The sequence below is a fragment of the Athene cunicularia genome (assembly GCF_003259725.1).
Source record: "Athene cunicularia isolate RWA chromosome 3 unlocalized genomic scaffold, athCun1 chr3_part1, whole genome shotgun sequence".
Taxonomy (NCBI): domain Eukaryota; kingdom Metazoa; phylum Chordata; class Aves; order Strigiformes; family Strigidae; genus Athene; species Athene cunicularia.
The window spans coordinates 81418528-81436649 of NW_020799097.1; the positions used below are offsets into that span (position 1 = coordinate 81418528).

At 39.9% G+C, this 18122-nt stretch overlaps 1 protein-coding gene across 2 annotated transcripts in view; it reads right to left on the reverse strand.

Moving 5' to 3' along the window:
* The window catches only part of PCNX2 (pecanex 2), a 156102-nt gene extending 140494 nt beyond the window's left edge, over positions 1-15608 (reverse strand). Inside the window, exons 1-5 of one of the 2 annotated variants that reach the window (XM_026846485.1) lie at positions 15408-15608; positions 12669-12786; positions 10405-10441; positions 8217-9506; positions 74-221 (exon numbers count right to left, since the gene is read on the reverse strand). In XM_026846485.1, the coding sequence (XP_026702286.1) occupies positions 74-221; positions 8217-9506; positions 10405-10441; positions 12669-12786; positions 15408-15517 (1703 nt within the window). In that variant the 5' untranslated portion in view covers positions 15518-15608. Of the gene's footprint in view, positions 1-73; positions 222-8216; positions 9507-10404; positions 10442-11936; positions 11966-12668; positions 12787-15407 lie in introns of those variants that run through there. The other variant, XM_026846486.1, reaches the window with a different exon arrangement.
* Positions 15609-18122: the final 2514 nt, after the last annotated feature.

Below are 18122 nucleotides of genomic sequence, written 5' to 3' on the forward strand. Positions count from 1 at the left end.
TTTCTACTCAGTGAAACAAAACAGCTTACATCATAACTTTGAAGTACAAAATTGTAAAGTAAACTGGCCTTACAGTGCTGCAAATTTGGCAGACTCTGGTAGCACCGGACTAGTACTAGCACGATCTTGGCTTTGTACATCTGATCTTTCCTGTTTAGGAAGTTGCTCACAGTGCTTTTCTGTTCCCACCATTTCTTCTTTTCTCTCTGTCATCTGGCTATCTGGAAAACAGGGCAGTGAAGTGGAGCCAGTCTCTGCAGATGACTGCAAGAGTTTAATTCATTAACTACTGAACAAGAGCATCTAAAAGAGGAAAGCTGAAATACTACAGAAATCACTAGTTTTATGGAAAACATTAAAATTGCTTAAAATAATACAATCTCAGAAATCTGGATGAGGAGATACTGTGACTCAAGAAGGTCGCACAAATGGGTTGTTTCAAGAACGGACTGTGAAAAGGAAAGCACAAACGAGAGAGAATTTCTGCTTTACTTCTTTTATTGTTTCACAGGGAAGCAATCTGTCCCTAACCTACAATGGTAAGACCTGCTTCCCTGGGTGCCGTAATTTGTTCCCAAGCTGTATATAATGGCAATGGAAAAGCAGAAGCACTGGACCATTCCCCTTTTACAAAAGGGAAAGCAGCACCTTCAAAGGAAATAGAGCTCTTGGACAAGAAAGCAAGTAGCTGTCTAGCCCCTCTTCCCCACCTGTCACACACCTGATGCAGGACAAAGGACAAACTGGCTAAACAATTTCACAGTAGATTTTCCTATGCCTGGAAAATACACAAGTACAGATTTTAAAATACACTTGATGGACTTGTCTGATCTCTACTACTTTGAATACCAATTATATTTATATTACCTCTCTACACATGTATGTCACATACATATGTGTGTAACTTTCAAGCAATAGTCTCTTTAGTTGCTAACATTCATGGTGAATAGTGAAACATTTTGTAACTCTGCTTTGACTGTAAACTAAAAAAATTATGTTAGGATTTTAAAGCACAACTAAGACAGTGATTTCATCACCATCATGTGCAGTCACACAATTAAATGCCTTCAGTGAAAAAAAGAGTATGTTTTTTGTAGTGCTTGTTGGAGATGCTTCTGTGAGTCCTGTAGCTCCTTGCACTAAGCAAGGTGTATTGAAATGTACTTACCCAGACTTTTTGCAATACCTGTTATTTAAACACCTTAAAAATTTAACAATCAAGAAAAAAAAAACAACAACCCCAGAAATTCCCCTCACAAAAAATTTCCATTTGTTAAACTGTATTTCCTACTAATACAATTACCATCCTCACCTGCAAGAATTACCAGTCAGGAAATTGTGGTGTCATAGCTAAAATGGTCTAAGGATAAAACAGATTCAAGGCTTGTAGAGACATACTATCTTTTATTTGGCCAACTGATATAACTGAAAAAAGCACATAAGCTTTAGGATATACAGACCTTTCAGATCATCTGTCTTGTTTTCCTCCAACCATATCAGCTGATCTAATAACACACTAATTCTACAAACCAACCTACCTTCAGAAGTTAAGACATCTCTACACCAGTTTCAATTCACAGGACACACCCCTCTAATACCCTAAAGCCTCAGACATTCGTACATAACCACTTCTCACTGCAGACACTGCGCAGACACTACAGACACACTTACTTGGGGTGGGGGGTGGAATCCAGATGTGTAACAGCTTTAATTGTACCACCACATCTTGTCCCAGCAGATCTCAGCCCTTAATGTGAAGCACAACAAGCAGCACCAAGCCTAAAGAGTCTCACCTGGGACCCCAGATGCTCACCAGACTGAGTACCAGAATCAAGAGGGAACAGGCAGTAGAGATAAGGACACCATGTCACTCTTGCTTGAAACAGCAGCGTTCCTTCAGCTTCCATAAGGAGGGGAAAAAAAACAATCCCACGACACCACTGCCAACATTCTGTGTCTCCTGCTCATTACAACCAAGGATCCTGACTTCTCATGCAATAAATAAAATCAGCATAAATTTGGGTTAGTCAAATGTTTTGTGCATAAAGACAAAATTCAATAGGTCTTCCAGACCTATTTTCTTCTACTTAGGAAAAAAAAAAAAAGAGAGGAGAGGGGAGCAGACAATACTTTTTTCCTTTCCCGATTAAAGATTTAAACTCCCATTTTAAGCAGAAACTATGCCTTATTTAACCGTGGCATTACTGAAGCATCCTCTTAATGATGTAACTATAGCTGAGGCAAGTGACAAAGCCACAGACACCTAATCAAAATCACCCTCCTAAAGGCTTGGGCTGTTCAAGCTGTAAGAATAATTGATAGAGATCAGAAACTGTGGTTTTAATAATCTAATTGGCCCCATATTGCCCAAAACTAGCTCTAGGGTTGGAACAATTAAAAAGATTTTTTTAATTTGATTATCTAGTGGTTTTTAAAAATGCCTCTCTCTTTTCCATTCCAAACCACAAGTCTTGCAGACTTCTTTTCCCTGCAGTGGTAGAGTCAGAATAATAAAACCATAAACATACTGCTTCTTACAGGCTTTATATGCCAATCAGACATCACGGTGACGAGTACTTCCAACACTGGAGAGGTGGGCCATGATGGTTTTGTGACTGGTCTTTTTGATTATTACTAATTTTTTTTCTGAGTGACTTACACCTTCAGTGTTTAAACAGACATAGAGGTGTCTAGACTAGAGCGTTCTGCCAGGGTACGTAATCAGCTCTACATCACCAAACGCTCCTTGCATGAAAATTGTGCTGGCAAAGCTCAGGTTACCAGGAAAAACACCCTCCAAGAGCAAGAGAAGAGTAAAAAGCACAACACAGCAGTGGTACCTGCACCTTTCCCTGTGGCCTCCTACCAGAGCCATTTACCCCAAGCTACCACCCCACGTCTCCGGCGTATACACAGCTGGGCTTGCAGATGCCCCAAGCTCAGACCCAGGCTCTGCAAGTAACTTCATAATTTATCTGGAAATTATGCGCCACATGACTCAGATATGTGAGGTGCTAACTGTCAGGATTCATGGCTAAGTCAGGCCTGGGGAAAGATGATTCAGAAGAGTTCCGCACAAACAACCAAGTTTTGGTCTGTACTCCATTTTTGTATTTTGGTTGAGTACAAGATCCATCCTTTAGTTATCCTGGTAAAATCCTTATCATAATAAACATTTCTTATGTGTCCCATATGGGTAGAAGATGCTTCCTGTAAACGTTTTTAACTGCACTGAAGAGTTGTAACAGCATAGCACCATTACTTAAAAATATAACATCCCAATACTGACAAATGAGCTCCTAATTTAAATGCAGTTACACTAACAAAACTTCCTTCGCCATGTAACTTTTTCATTTGTGGAACAGATTTTAGGTATCCTAAATCATCTTTATAGACAAACCTTTGATCCACACTGGGAGGAGGCTGAAAAGAGTTTTAGCCTAAATGAAGCAGCTTTTGTACGTACAGTAACTGCAATATCCAATTGTTGGTGTATCTCCACTTTAAGGTTGCCTTACTAGTAGGTAATTAGAATGCAATTTTATGGCTCTAACTTTTCTCCAAAAATCTTTTTACTATTTTGTGCCCTCTCTCCAGAGTATCCCAGACATTTTTAATCTTTTACTTGCATATCCCTATCTCGATCTCCACAACTGACTCCTATAAATTAAAATGCCACTGTTGTCATAATTTCAAGTGCCATCTGGTTTGAAATCTGGTCACGCAGAATTAAGCTAATTAAGCCGGAGTCTCTTCTGTTCATTAATTACTCTGCTACAGAATCTACTTCCTTCCACAACACTACGCTCCAAAACAGAAAGTTTCACTTAAATATATATTTGTTGCTTTTCAGTCGCAGAGATAATTGATTTTAAATAGCTGTATACTCTTCTTAGTACCAGCACAAAACAAGAACTGTAGGAGTTGTGAACTGTCCCATTCATATCTCTGGAGAATATATCCTAAGGCCATTCAACTCTTTCTTCACTGACTGCTTTAGCAGAAACATCTACCTTATGGACTTTATTCTCAACCCAAATTTGCCTGTTATACCACAAATACATTAAGAAAAATCTGACATTAAAGCTGGTCACCCACCAAACAACAGGAGTGCCCAGGGAACCTGACACGGCCCAAGAGTTGCTATAACAGTGCAACATGGGCAATGAAGCAGCACATGGTATTATCCATTCATCAGGATTACCACATTAATCCTGAAGTGATAGGAAAAACTAGCGATACTCACTGTACCTGTTACGGGACAGGAAATTAGCAAGTGACTTGCTCAAAACAATCTCCTAGGACAGCAGCAGAGCTGGGAATAAAGTCAAGGTTTTTGAGGTCTCAGGTAAGTAACCTAATCCTTGTATCTAACAATTATATCAATACAGACCTCTGAAATAACTTCGTAGTTTCTTTATAGCTGTCAGCCTTGCCATCAAACATACTATTACCTCTTTGATTTAAAGACTAAAATTTTAAAATCTCAACCTGTCAAGCCTTACACATCAAGTATCAGATCTAGAGAAGTTCTGCACCCCATTTCCTCTCCATCCAAGGAGGGGCATCATATGCCACATGGTCCCTCTCCGGCATGACACAGGCATAGCACACCACTGCTCCGCGAGAAGAGCTAGCATTCGGCAGGTCTTTGGGTCCTAGGTGCTACCTGCCTGCTGGCAAACTCCCCTGCTGTCGCCTCCCACCACGGCTGTCATTTGGGTTGGTGACTCAGTGCACAAGATGCCTCTTCCCCATGATTATACGGCAGGCAATAGCCCTCTTTCTCACATTGAGGGGAAAAAAAATGAAGAGTCAAAAATATCCACAGGAATACGTTTCAGGTTTTTTATAGGAGAAGGATTATTGCTTGGGATCCAAAAGAACTCACTCGAGGTTGTGGTTTGCGCACTGCCCAGAATGATGAGTACCTTTTCTAAAAAGAGCCTGCAAAACATCTAAATTCAGGCCACACAGTCCTGGTTTAGGTTCTCCTGCATCCATCCCACTACCCTCACGGTAGGCTTTGCTCCCTGGGTGATAACATTGCCTGTCCTAGATTACAAGATAGCTGTGCCAGAGGGGACATACATGAGTTTTTGCCCTGTGTAAGTCTGATGGATAGCTGCTCTTACTCAGCTCCAGACATGTCAGAGGGAACCAAAGCAGCCAATAAACCCAGCTTTCCTTATGCTTCTCAAAGGCTGAAGAAAATTTGCAGCTGCCCTTCAACAGGCTTTCATTACATGGGTGGTACAAGTTTGATTCAAAACTGAAAGGATGCTGTCCCAAAAGTCATTTTTAGCAATAGTGTCAGTGGCACTTTCTCACAATCTAGAAGAGGTATGGTGGCAACAGAACAGCTCTTGGACAGCTTTTTTTATGTCCTGTATTTTGACACATTAAATCTGGTAGCGTAAAGCAAGGCTTTAATTTTCTTGTACTGCATTTTAGTGAGCTGTCTACTGGCAAAGGCTTATGTGGTCAGGACAGTATCTCTTCTGTTTCCACAGAACTCAAGCTTGCTGAGGTAGCACCCATAACAAAGACCCACCCATGACATTCACTCACTTGCAAGACTGTTCTGATGAGCACATTTCCCCATCTTCTTCAAATTATGCAAAATGTCAGCTTTCTTACACACAGCTCTGAATATTCAGCTTTCCAGGAATTTGCCAAGTTTCTCACACTGCCTAATAAACACCTTTGTGGGGTGCATTTCATGCTCATTTGGACCAGGCATCTATTATTAGCTTTTGCCAATTAGGCGGTTTGCAAGGTTAAAAGAACAAAAAACAAATACAACCAACCTCCTCCCTCAAAACAACTAGTACATAGCTTGACTTGCTCTGTATTCCACACACACACACTTTTTATTTTTTGGAACAACCACTTTAATGTGGGAATAATGTTTATTCAGATCTGTTCTAAGATGCTATGTTGTTAAAGCATATTTGTAATTGCAAGGCAGTAAACAAATTAGAGGCTTTCTCATTCCTAAAATCCAGTTTTACTGTGGGGAAGCTGCCAGTAATGACAGTAATTTATTTTCACAAACAGCACTTTCTGACTAGGCTAGAAAACAAAGCCTATTTGCTCTTAAAAATAAATGTCTTTGAACTACTTCTCCCCAGCTTAAAGAGTTCAGATTGAATCTGCTTTTTCCCACAGCGCCAGTCTGAGGTGCAGGAGACGCCTCGCAGTGACAGGAGCCACAGCCACCATCTCTATTCCTTTCCCAGGGTGATGATGGGCCCACGCTGGCAACGAGTAGGGCCACTTAATTTTACATGCATACAGCTCAACTTCACTGTCTCACAAACATATGGACTTAAGAAAATAGGAAAGTAGAAAATTCAGTTCAGGTCACTTTAAATGACAGCTTGGTTTGAGGGAATAGCAGAAATCTTCCGTTGCCTCAGGATCTTGGATTCCAAGAGAAGAATCTCGTTTGCCAGATCTAAAGCACACACACACACACACATTAATGAAGTTTTGGGGTTAGGTTTTTTTTTTTTTTTTTTGGTCACTGTGGAATCTGAGTCTGATTTATTCTGATCACCCATTACTTTCTTTTATGCAGCAATCTTCCCTATTCACGTTATCTGAGGGTACTTGTCTGAAAGCCCTTTCCAGATTAGCTGCACACTCTGAAATTTTTATCATTTCCCTTTTCCAGCTAAATCACGTCACTCAAAGTCAAATTATCATGTAAATACTCCTTTTTATGGTCGAGGAGTAGCAAAAATTGCAAAGTCACCCTTGCATTGTTGTGTGCAGTTGCACAGGGAGGTGACCCTGCACTCGAGCCCCTGTACCTCAGGGACCTGGCCAGGCTCCCTGGGCTCAGCAGGGGATCAGCTGAGCAGGCTCCGGTGAAAAGCAGGGCTAGCTCAGCACACATCTTTGGCAACCACAGAGCACAAACCACAAGCCAGCCAGCCAGGCTGATAAACTTGATAGAGCAGGGCAGAAACTGCTCTGCAGAACAAACAGTCTGAGAAGGCAGGAGAGATGAGTAAGATAGACCAGAAGAGAGGCACCAGGCCTACAAGGAGCAAAAATTGACTAGGAAATGGAGAGGAGGATAAGTACAGGAGAAGTGAATGCAACCTGTGGGGAGGCAATGGCTTTAGGCGAGCTCAAGAGAGTGGAAAATCCTAGAAAAGCAACGTGGATTCCTAGGACGAACAGAGGCAAAGATGAGAGAGAAGCAATATGAAGAGGAAGGCAAATACGGTGGTTGCAGCACAGGAGGGGAGTGGTTAAACTGAGGAGGGATACACAGGAAAGGGAAGGCACAGAACAAGAAACACAAAGTGGAATCAAAAATGGACACAAGTGACAGATCAAATGAGATGAGGGTCTAATGCATTGGACAGGACAGACAAGAGGAAAGACTTAGGAAAGGCAGAGTGAGAGTTAAACAGAATCTACACAAAACCAACACCCTGAGAAAGTAAACCTACATAACTTTTTTTAACAAGGTAAAAGTACAAATTTCACATTTGTTTTTAGAAAAGCTGACACACTTTGAAATCAGCTCTTAGAAGGCTCTTGCGGGAACAATCTGGGGGAGCACAGACTCCCTAGCACCTGTGTATGGACAGGGATACCATTGTAAAATACGAGTGCCAAACTGCTTAGCGCCATTAAGTGTCTTATCTTCCATGCAAAATAGGTATCAAGATTGTATCCTCTTAGGCTGTCTTAGAACAGTTTATTATAGGATCTAAGGTAAACCACTTTGGAGAGGGGAAGATATGGTTGTCTTATTTCACTTTCACATTCCAGCTTTCTACATACTTACAGGCACATACAGACAACTCTTTAATATGCACTTGATAAGATGGGAAAGGTCTGGTGTAATGCTATAGCTATACATATTTTTGTATGGTATTTTTGTTATTCCAACAACTCAGGCCTGCCACGTGCATGCTCCTAGTACAGAATACTAGATACCTTCTGGACACCTACTAAGGTTAACATCAGGTTTTCCAAAGGAAAATCTTTAAGAAAATATGCGAAGAACTGCAGCTGACACTATCACAGTAAATCACCTTGTCCCACCAAACTGAGCCCTTCTCTGGCCCCATTAGCAAACCCAGTTCTCCTCTGGCTATTTGCCCTGCTGCAGATTTCAGGCTAAGCTGCTATAAATAATGTAACTAGTCACACCTTCTTTATTCCAAAGAGACCTAAACCATGTATCATACCTCCAACAAGCCCATTTTCCTTTGTTGTCTCCATTTTGACAGTGGATTGATTAGATGCCTTCATCTTGGAAGTATTAATGGATTCCAGGAGGGAGACAAATTCTAGAAAGTTAGATTCATTGGGCACCTGCCCTTCTTTAGCTTCTAGGTCCGATTTAGACGTTGGTAAGGTCTTTTCTTTGTCCGATACCTCCATGAAATTCTTACTTAAAAGCACATCTGTCCCACTGTCTACACTCAGCACTCGCATGTGCCTCTTTTCATGAGCAGTTCTACAAGACTGAGGGTCTAGGTTCTGCAGGTCCTCCTTAGAAGTTAAATCCACAGTCTGGACATTTTCAGAAGCATTCTCCCTGTTTGGATCTGAACAAGTGTTAGTTTCTAAGGGAGTATTTGCTGGGTTGCTGTGTTCCTTTGCTGCATCACCCGATTCGTAACCAGAGCATTGGTTGGATGACAGCTCTGCCTTTAAAATTTCTGGAGTTCTTTCGCTTTCACTAACTTCTGGGCAAGCCTTACCTTTACTGTCATCAGACAAGTCAAAAGTGATAACTGGAATTCTGAGCTGTTCATTAGTTTGCTGACTTGGCCAACCTGCTGTAACTATACCAGATTCAAGGGCTGAGCTCATTCTCTCAGTTCCCAGAGCTTTTAGGTGGACAGAGTCTGCCAAGTCACTGAGGGTGGTGTTTGGTGTAGTACTCATTGTGATGACTATTTTAATAGGCTCACATAGCTGGTCTCCAGGAGGATAGTTGTCCACAACTGCAACAGCAGTCTCACTGTCCAAGCAATCAAGGTCCTCATGGGTATTACCAGCATTGCAAGAACCTTCCACATGCTCAGGATCTTTGGTTGCAATGGCATTGCACTTTGGGCAGTTACTGGTAAAGCCTGCCTGTGGTGATCCATCTGGCAGTTTCTCTCTTTTGTAGCTTTTAGAATTACTCAAATGGTCTGAAGTAACTGAATTTTCACTGTCCCATGGCTCTGAAGAAACTCCAGTCCTTAAAATGTCACCTTGTGATGAAGAAACATTGGAGAAGTTTTTGGCTACATCTCTGTCCAAAAGAATATCTTGGGATCCATGCTGTACATATGACTGTCTGTTCCATTCTTTTTCATCTATTCCATTACTATAAAGTGTTTCCATAGCAGCTGGTTTTGTCACTATTGCTGATGTGGTGGCACCTGAAGTGGAGGTTGTAGAAACAGGTAATTTATCTGCTTTGATACAGGATGAGGTAGATGAAACTGGTGGTGCAGCCTGGTCTTCTAATACCATAACACCTAATAAAAAAACATATGGGAGTTAGATCTCACAAATGTGAATACTGTGCATTATTGAAGTATAATCTTTAGCTAGCAAAATATGATCCAGAGCAGAACAAAGGAAACACAGATGATGTAGCTGATTAGAACAGTTCCTAAGCAAAGATCCTTTCTGCTAGCCACATGTGCAATACTGTTAAAGCAAGCAAAAGTCCTTCCAGGTCAGGACAGGTGTAGCAGCATGTCTATTTAATTTAAATAATCAAAATAGCTTGAGAAACAGCTAATATCAAAACTGTTTTACAGAATTATCCCCACTTAGGGAGAGATGAAAGAAAGAAGCAGCAAATACAAAAGAAGTTTGTTCCATCACTTTGTGCAATTCCTAAATGGTCCCGCAGGATATGGTGATCAACCTTAACAAAAAGGAGATAAACTAAAATATATAGTGACATCTCAAGCACTGGAAGTGTAGGCAAAGCATAGTGTGCTGGAGTATACACTACAGAGCTAAAGGTCAGCAATTGCAACAGGAATCCACAGTCAGATGATGTTTAAGGGCTTTAGGATGGGATCTGAGCACCTGGTGTAAGGCTTTACAGAGGCGCAGAGGCACAGAGCTTCCCAAGAATGTCGAAGGCTCTTTCATCTCCCTGCGTCAGAATGAGGAGAGCTATTTGCATGTTCACCAAAAGGCTGTATCCCAAACAGCTTGGCTGACACCTGAGAAAGCTTAGTCAGTTAGAATACCCTTAAGATTTTGTTCTCTAGAGCTCCTAACACGAGGCACAACAGAACCTGCCATGGGGTCCTCCGTTTCAGGTTTTGGTTGTTTGGGGTTGGTTTTTTTGGGGGGAGGGTGGGCAAGCAATGATTAAACAAAGGTTTAAAGGAATTTATAAAGCCTTTAAGATACCTCTGAGATCTTCAATAGTTTCCCGTGTTGACAGCTCCTAAAAATAAAAAGAAACACATAAAATTAGTGCAGGCATTTATTAAATTTTGTTGGAAAAAATATCTATCAATGCAAAAGCTATCTAATCAAAGGTTAATTACAGCACTGGCAAATTGTTTAACATCACTGAAATCTGGACACGTGCCTTGCACAAAATGCAAGAGGTGGGTGAGGGAGATGGTTATAGAACAGTCATGCTCTAAATTGCATCACTGCAATTGTGTGGGACGCTTGGGGAGGGGACAAAAAAAATCTAAGATTTTTTTAAAAACATTTTGCAGTGCCTAATCCAGATTTTTTTTAATCATTAAAGAATAGAATGTGTTTATCTTCTACTTTTCCAGCTACATGTTTCCAAAGCACTAAACCAGAAAGTTTTGTCTCCAGTACTTGGTGACAATTTCTCATTAGAAAACTAGAGGACAGAGCCATTAAATTATCACAAAATCACTTAGATTGCAAGGAAGCTTTGGAGGTCATGTAATCCAAATCCCCTCCACCATACACACACACTCAAAGCAGGTACAGTTAGAGCAGGTTGCTCAGGGCTATCTCCAGCAGAGCTTTGAATATCTCCAAAGATGGGAGATTTCACAGCCTCTCTGGACAACCTCTTCCAGTATTCGACCACGCTCTTGGTAGGGGAAAAAAACCAAAACAAACCACAACCACACACAGAAAACTTAAAATCTAATTGATCTAATTGTAGCTTTCCATGGCTGCAACTTGCAGCCACATATCCTGTCACTGGGCACCTCTGAGAAGGGAGTGCTCAGTCTTCTCTGTATCTTACCATTAAGAAGCTGAAGACAGCGGTAAGCTCTTCTTCTAGTCTTAAAGTCTTTCTAAGGCTAAAACTCCCATCTCCCTGTTCTCATATATCATGTACCTCATTTCTCAATCACCTTGATGACTTCTGCTGGATTCTCATCAGCAGGTCTGTGGAACTCCCTGGTGAGCTCAAAACTAAAACACAATACACTAGAGGAATATTTCAGGAGTCTAAATTCAACAGCCTAAGTCCATAACTAATTTTATCCAATAACTTTTTTTTTTTTTCCTAATGTGGCTGTCTTCTGGCTGACAGGCACCAAAACCAAGAGGAAATAATAATCATCTCAAAGTTTCATTATGGTATCCTGGCATAAAGAACAGGAGACTAGGTCTGACAAGACCCAACCTCCATGTTTGGAAGTGGGAGGCTTGGACAAGATCCCAAGAAGAAACAGGTTTGCAGAATGGACAAATACGAGAATGCTGGGGACTAGGACAGAAACAAGGTGAAAAATATTTTATCTCATAAAAGAAAACTACTAATGTTTGTGAATCATACAGATGCTACAAAAAGGTAAAAACACTCCAGGAAATGAGGAAATAGTTCTGATTCAGACCAGGATTTTAATAGTTTGCAGTAAATAGGGACACGGGGTGGGGGTGGAGGATATGAAGACAGAACACAGTATCAAATAGCTACTTATTCAGAGATCACTAACCATCCTCTGTACTGACTGAGGCAGCAGTCCTGTAGAAAAAAATAGCATGGGATCACATAATTAAAGATTTTATCACAGTATACATGGGAGTAGTTTAAGATTACACAGTGTTATTATGTTTCTTAATTTTTTGAATACTTAACTCCTCAACTTTCTCGTGGATGTTTCCTATTTTTTCCCTTTAATAACATCTACACACATCCCCTTCATCACCTTATACACTATTGATTTAGAAAGCATGGCCAAAGTCATGGAATGCACATACATGTATTTTTAACCTCATGTAGCCATCTCCTAGATTCAAATAAGGGGTTTTATGCTTTAAATACTCCAGAGATGCATTGGGTTCATTTTCTAAGCATGTCTAGTTACACAAAACCAAATTATTAATGCTTCGGGAGCAGATCCCTTCTGATGCAACAAGAGGCTGCTCTGATTGCATTAGCCTCTGCCTTCTCTCAAAGAAGGCATGAAAACTAGTTGCTCTTGGCAAGATTTTTAAAGGCCATTTGGTATCTATAGAGCAGACAGATCCCTGCTAAGAAGTGCAGTTCCAGCTTTGCAAACCCAAACCTTTAGGACATGGCTAACTGACAGCAGTGATGGAACTATCCTTCTTCCTCGGGGCAAACCTATGCTTCAAGTGATCAGTACCTGGCAATATAAAACTCTGTGTGGTAAGCTGTGGACTACACAAAGTGAAGACACTGTGACAGAAAACTGCATACTAACCACTGCTCCAGGTGAGTTCTGCAAGTGCAGATCCTGTACTCTTGAACTGTCATGAATTGTTTGGGTAGAGTCATTCTGATTGCTCTCACCAATGACACCATTATCCCTGGTGTTATCGCTGAAAAGGAAGCAAATTAAAAATAAAGCAATGCTTCTTACCACAGAGGACCACAGTGAGCTTCAGGAAGAAGCTGAGAAATAACAACAGAATAGGAAAAAGTAACACAGCACAATGAAGAGACAGCACATTTTTCCCCTCCAATGCTAAAAGCACAGGGCTGAAAAATACTGTAACCCCTTTTTGCATCTCCTTCCTCACCAAGACAACTTGCTACAGATAAATAAATAAAATTCCCTCAATATAAAACGATTCTGTTGTCTTCAGAAGCAGAGCATTGCTATGCTAAATACAACACCTCTTCAAACTCCGTATGTGTATGTAATGTCATTTAGCCTGCCTGACATGCACAGAGATTTATTGGCACAAAAAGTTGTTTGGGGTTTTTCATCAGACATATAATAGTCAAATGCTACTCCTCCCACAATTTTTACTTCTTATGTCCTTCGACCGTACCTTTGTGTACATATTGCTTATCTAACTGCCTATTTACAAACCTCCCAGCAAACTAATATTTGAAATGCAATACATAAATTAATATAATCATTAGACCACAAGATAAAGTTGTTTCTCTAGTTTTAGCCAAGGCAAACATATATCCATTAGTAACTTCATATGTTGTAAGGTATGTTGATCACTTCCTTTGTGGATGCATTCAATTATCCACTAACTCTTTTCACACGTATTTTCTACTAGCTTTTCCATAGATATAAGTATTTTTGGGCAAGGTGTAATAATGAGAACCAACACATGTTCTCTCTCTTGCTTAAAACACAACAAAAATTTGAAAACAACAAACAAAAAAATCAACACTATAGTGAAGTGTCAAAAAGTGTGAGTTTAGGCTTGTTTGTTTGAGGTGGTTGTTTTCAAAAAAAAAAAAAAACAACCTTATTTTTAAAACCCTACAGCTGTATATAAGCTATAAAATTATTTACCTGGTGGTCTCAGACACCTTTGACAAATTTTTTTGTAGTTAACCAGATTCAAAAACTTGTTCGACCAACCTGCTAAATACCAGGGGCCTCTTTAAAAACTTCTATCATCCATCTAGTCAGAATACTAAGTTCTTTATTTTCTGATCAAATACTAAATAATGGACTGTTGCACCTAGGACCTCCTAAGAGGAATAGTTATGTGATTTAACACTCGAGTTTTAAGTGATTCTATCTCTACTTCCTAGCCAAAACAAAAGCAGGATAATGAAAGTTTGCATTCATTTCATTAACCAGTCAACAGGAAACCACTGAGGTTCTGTTTAAATTTCAGCCAGCCTAGAACAACTGATAAGCCCCTTAAATAACTGTATCAGACATCTGTAAATAGGAAAAAGGGTTGTGGGCTGGCAAGAACTAAACAGGGATAGAGCCTGAAAGGCATGACCCAATCTAAAATAAAAACCTTGTATGGTTAGTGGCACACGTAGGAGGCATTTCTCAGGAAAGTCTCGATGCAGGCATACCTTGACGCCCCCAGCAACCTCACTGCCAGGAGTGCAGTACAGATATGCATGTGTAAAGACAGAGAAGAACAATAGCATAGATACACACAAATGATCTTGATACTACTTAGCCTGCATAGAGCTAGCAGCAGACTACAAACACACAAAAAAATACCCAAAGTTCTCTTATATAGAGCTCTCCGTTGAAGCTTGACTGGTAATTGTAATAAATCTACTCAGTTTCAACTTTGGACACTTCTATGCTGCCATCACTACTGGATGTACCTTATCTAGCATTTTTCACACCCGTCATAACCCTTAGGAACATTGGAAGCTGCCTGCCAACTTCATTTGTTTGGATGACTCAAGCCTGAAAAACCAGCAAGAGAGGTCTCCATTTATTCCAAAAAGTGTACAGTGGAATATTCTGCCTATACACAAATCTGGAAAATGTCACTACTAGTCTTTAGCCTGATAACTATTTTTACCTTTAATACCATCTCAGCCTGGAAGCTGCCTTATTGACTTTGATTGTTTATTTGCAGCAAAGACATAGTACTTGGATCCTCAGTAGAGAGGATGCAAATACCTACCAAATGCCCCCAAGAAATAGAAGCAGTTCTAACTTTCCTCGTAAACAAGACCACAGAAGCTTCTAAGGCAGTCACAATAAATTGTAACAGGGAGAAGGCAACTTACACATCTAGGCTTGATCTGAGAGAGAAGTTACTATAAGCACACAAAGGCAAGAATGAGCTCTGGCTTTCAAAGCCATGACATTAAAGCATTTTCTTTGCCAATGGGTGCACGCCACTTCCTCTCCTCTTCCCAACAGGTAAGCACAGTAGGAAGAGGAAAGAACAAACATTTAAGGCTTCCCCAGAAAACTTCTCCCAGGTGTCCTCCAGGATCTTTTAACACCTCCCAGAAAGGTGTCTCTACTTTCATGGTGCCCAACTGCTGCCCCACCCTCTGAATCAGGTGCAGCTCTGCCTGCTTCACCACAAGCATGCTACAGCCACCAAAAATAAAAGCACTAAGCAGGTTTTTAAAAGTGCCATTCCTCATACAACTGTAAGGAGTTTTCCTACAGCCCACAGGCATTTCTGCTATGTAGGACCATGGTGCAAACTCATGCATTTTACAGAAAGCACCAGCAATATGCAATGAAACACTATACCTGTGATCCGAGGGCTGAACCATGTTTCCTTTTGGAACCTCTGTATCTTTACATTGCCTTCCATTTTCTCTTGAGAGTTTCTGTTGAACTACTTCACCTTTATCAAACATCAGGTGGAGACGGTAACTGATCACCTTTATTACTGCGAAGAACACTGTCACCAAGCTGCAGTACACAAAAGCCGTAACTGCATTTGCCGGAAAAGCCTAGAGAAATAAATAATAAAGATATGATCATAACAGTTTATTTTGAGAAGATGCTACTAAAATTTTTAAGGTAATTTTCAAACTCTTTATTTCTCCTTGCCTATTATTTGTAGCTCTACCAAGCTTTGCAACCACAGGAAATAGTGTATCTTCATATGGTATATCTGAGTTCTGCTCACAGAAAAGGTCTAAGGATTTGTTCAAATTTCAAATAATTTTACAAGATTTTTTTCTTTTGATTAGCTGTAGATATTAGTTATTCTTATCAAAATCAGTAAAATCTCACAATTGAAAGACACTGTAAAACCTCTCAAAATACTGTACTCCCGGGATAATGCAGCTGCAGCCTTTCCTAAATTATAAACTTATAAAAATACAGACACAAAGTGAAATAATATCTACAAACAGGAAATACCTTTTGAAAAAATCTGTCATCTTCTCTAGCTTTTCAGTTATGATTTAACAGTAAAACGCTATAGTTTGATCTCCCTTTTCTAACACTTCACAACATGTTCCCAAGTATCTTTATCTCTGAAGAATTTTAAATAATTGATCAGGACTAGTCAAAACAAATGAATAAAATGCACTTGGAGAGACAGGCTCTTTGAATTCTTTTTCTAAAATTAATAATTGTTAATTTGCAGCTGTGTGATCTGTTTGCTGATCTGTGACGAGCACCATATTTCTTAGTCATTAAAATTAATTACAGTTCCAACTACAGTCTGTAAAGTTCCTTCACAGACATGACATACTAATAACAGCTTTATATGTAAATTCTTCCTTACAGTAAAGGACAAATCATAGCAATGGACACTTGCAGTTATAATTGAAGGGCCAAAGCCTTTATCATTATAGTCATGGAACACCCTTATATATTGCTGTTAAGACAGTTGCAGTCGCACGGTGAGTTTAATCTCTTCTCAGGTTTTTGGTTTTTAAACAGAACATAACTATATCCCCACACAATTTGTAGTGGGGGAAAAAGATTTTCAATGCTCAGGATTTGCTAAAACACTAATGAAGTTAATTTTTAAGAACATGCTTTATTTTGGGTCTAAATCTATCATTTTATGTATCACTATTGCAGGTCAAGGAGCATCTGGATGTAAAAAGATTAGAATTCTTGTCCGATTCATAAACAAACCACAGTGACCACACAGGTGAAGGGAAGAATAAGGCACACTCACTTCATCTCTAAAACAAGTCACCACATTTATCTTGATGTTGAAATGAATATGTTGAATCATTTCTGTGCTATTACAAGCAAGTGGGTTGCTATTCTGCTGCTGCTTTCGGCTTAGTGAGACTTCATACCTTCAAGATGTACATGTGAAAGTTTTCCAGCAAATCCTTTTTTATGACTATTCTGATTCATATACAAAGAATCTATTACACAGAAGTGGAGAAGCTATTTACCATGTACGTAATACTAATGATCCCTAATAAGACAGCCATTACTTTCTACAAGTTGAGGCTTAGTCTGTTAAGAATACTTCATGATATTATGTATATACCAAATCTAGGCATATTCTTCAGTTATCTAGTGAATCTGGGCCAGAAAAAAAGATCAGTTGGGAAGGCCAAGCTCGCAGGGTATAAGGTTTGGTGGATGAGGTTGAAGAATGTGTGGTTTATGACTAATTTATTTACAAAACACAAGTTTAAAATGCTTGGTTTCACAAAGAATGATAGCCAAGTATCTGTAATAATTTGTTTAAAAGAGAAATTTGTTCACTTTCCAAGGAACCTCTTCAACTATACACTAAAAGGCACAGGCTGACCACTCATTAAGTAACAGCTCAGAATAAGCCACTAGGAAAGAAATGCTCTGTAGGCGGTGTTCATAAAGCTTAATAAATATTATATGAATAATGTCAAGAGGACACAACAAAAATAGACTTCCAGTAATGCAGTCTATGCATGCATAGATCAGCTACAGGAGAGAATCAAAAGAAGCTCCTAGATTTCCAAATGGAAAAGAGGGCCAGTTTTAGCAAATGCTGAGCACTGCATGTCCTCACCCCTGTCTTGTGACCGTACCTACCAGAGACGTGCCCTGAACCTGCCTGTGGTCTCCCTGCTTATCTGCCCAAGATATAGAGCACTTCCCCCACGTACGTGCCATGCAAGCTCACAATCCCAAGCCTGCCTATGCATAATAAGGCCAGCTCATCCTTAATATTCTGAATCTTGGGGCAAGTTTAGTATAAGTCAGCAGCTTGCTATCTGCCCACATGAGGAATTAGGAGAAAGATGAAGCTGAGAATGGAAAGCCCTCAATTTTCTGAATCAGGCCTCTTGCATAAGGGTAAAAGTGTCATATGACTGCAGTTGGTGTTCCCAGATACAGATAGGTGAAAGCTACCAAATCTGCTTGGGCTAATGAGGAATTAAGTTATAGACCACTGAGGAATTAGATGATAGATACACTTTTGATGCACCATAGTTATAATTAGCCTGGTTTCCTATGGAAACGAGGTTTTATAATCACACCATGTGCCTGTATATT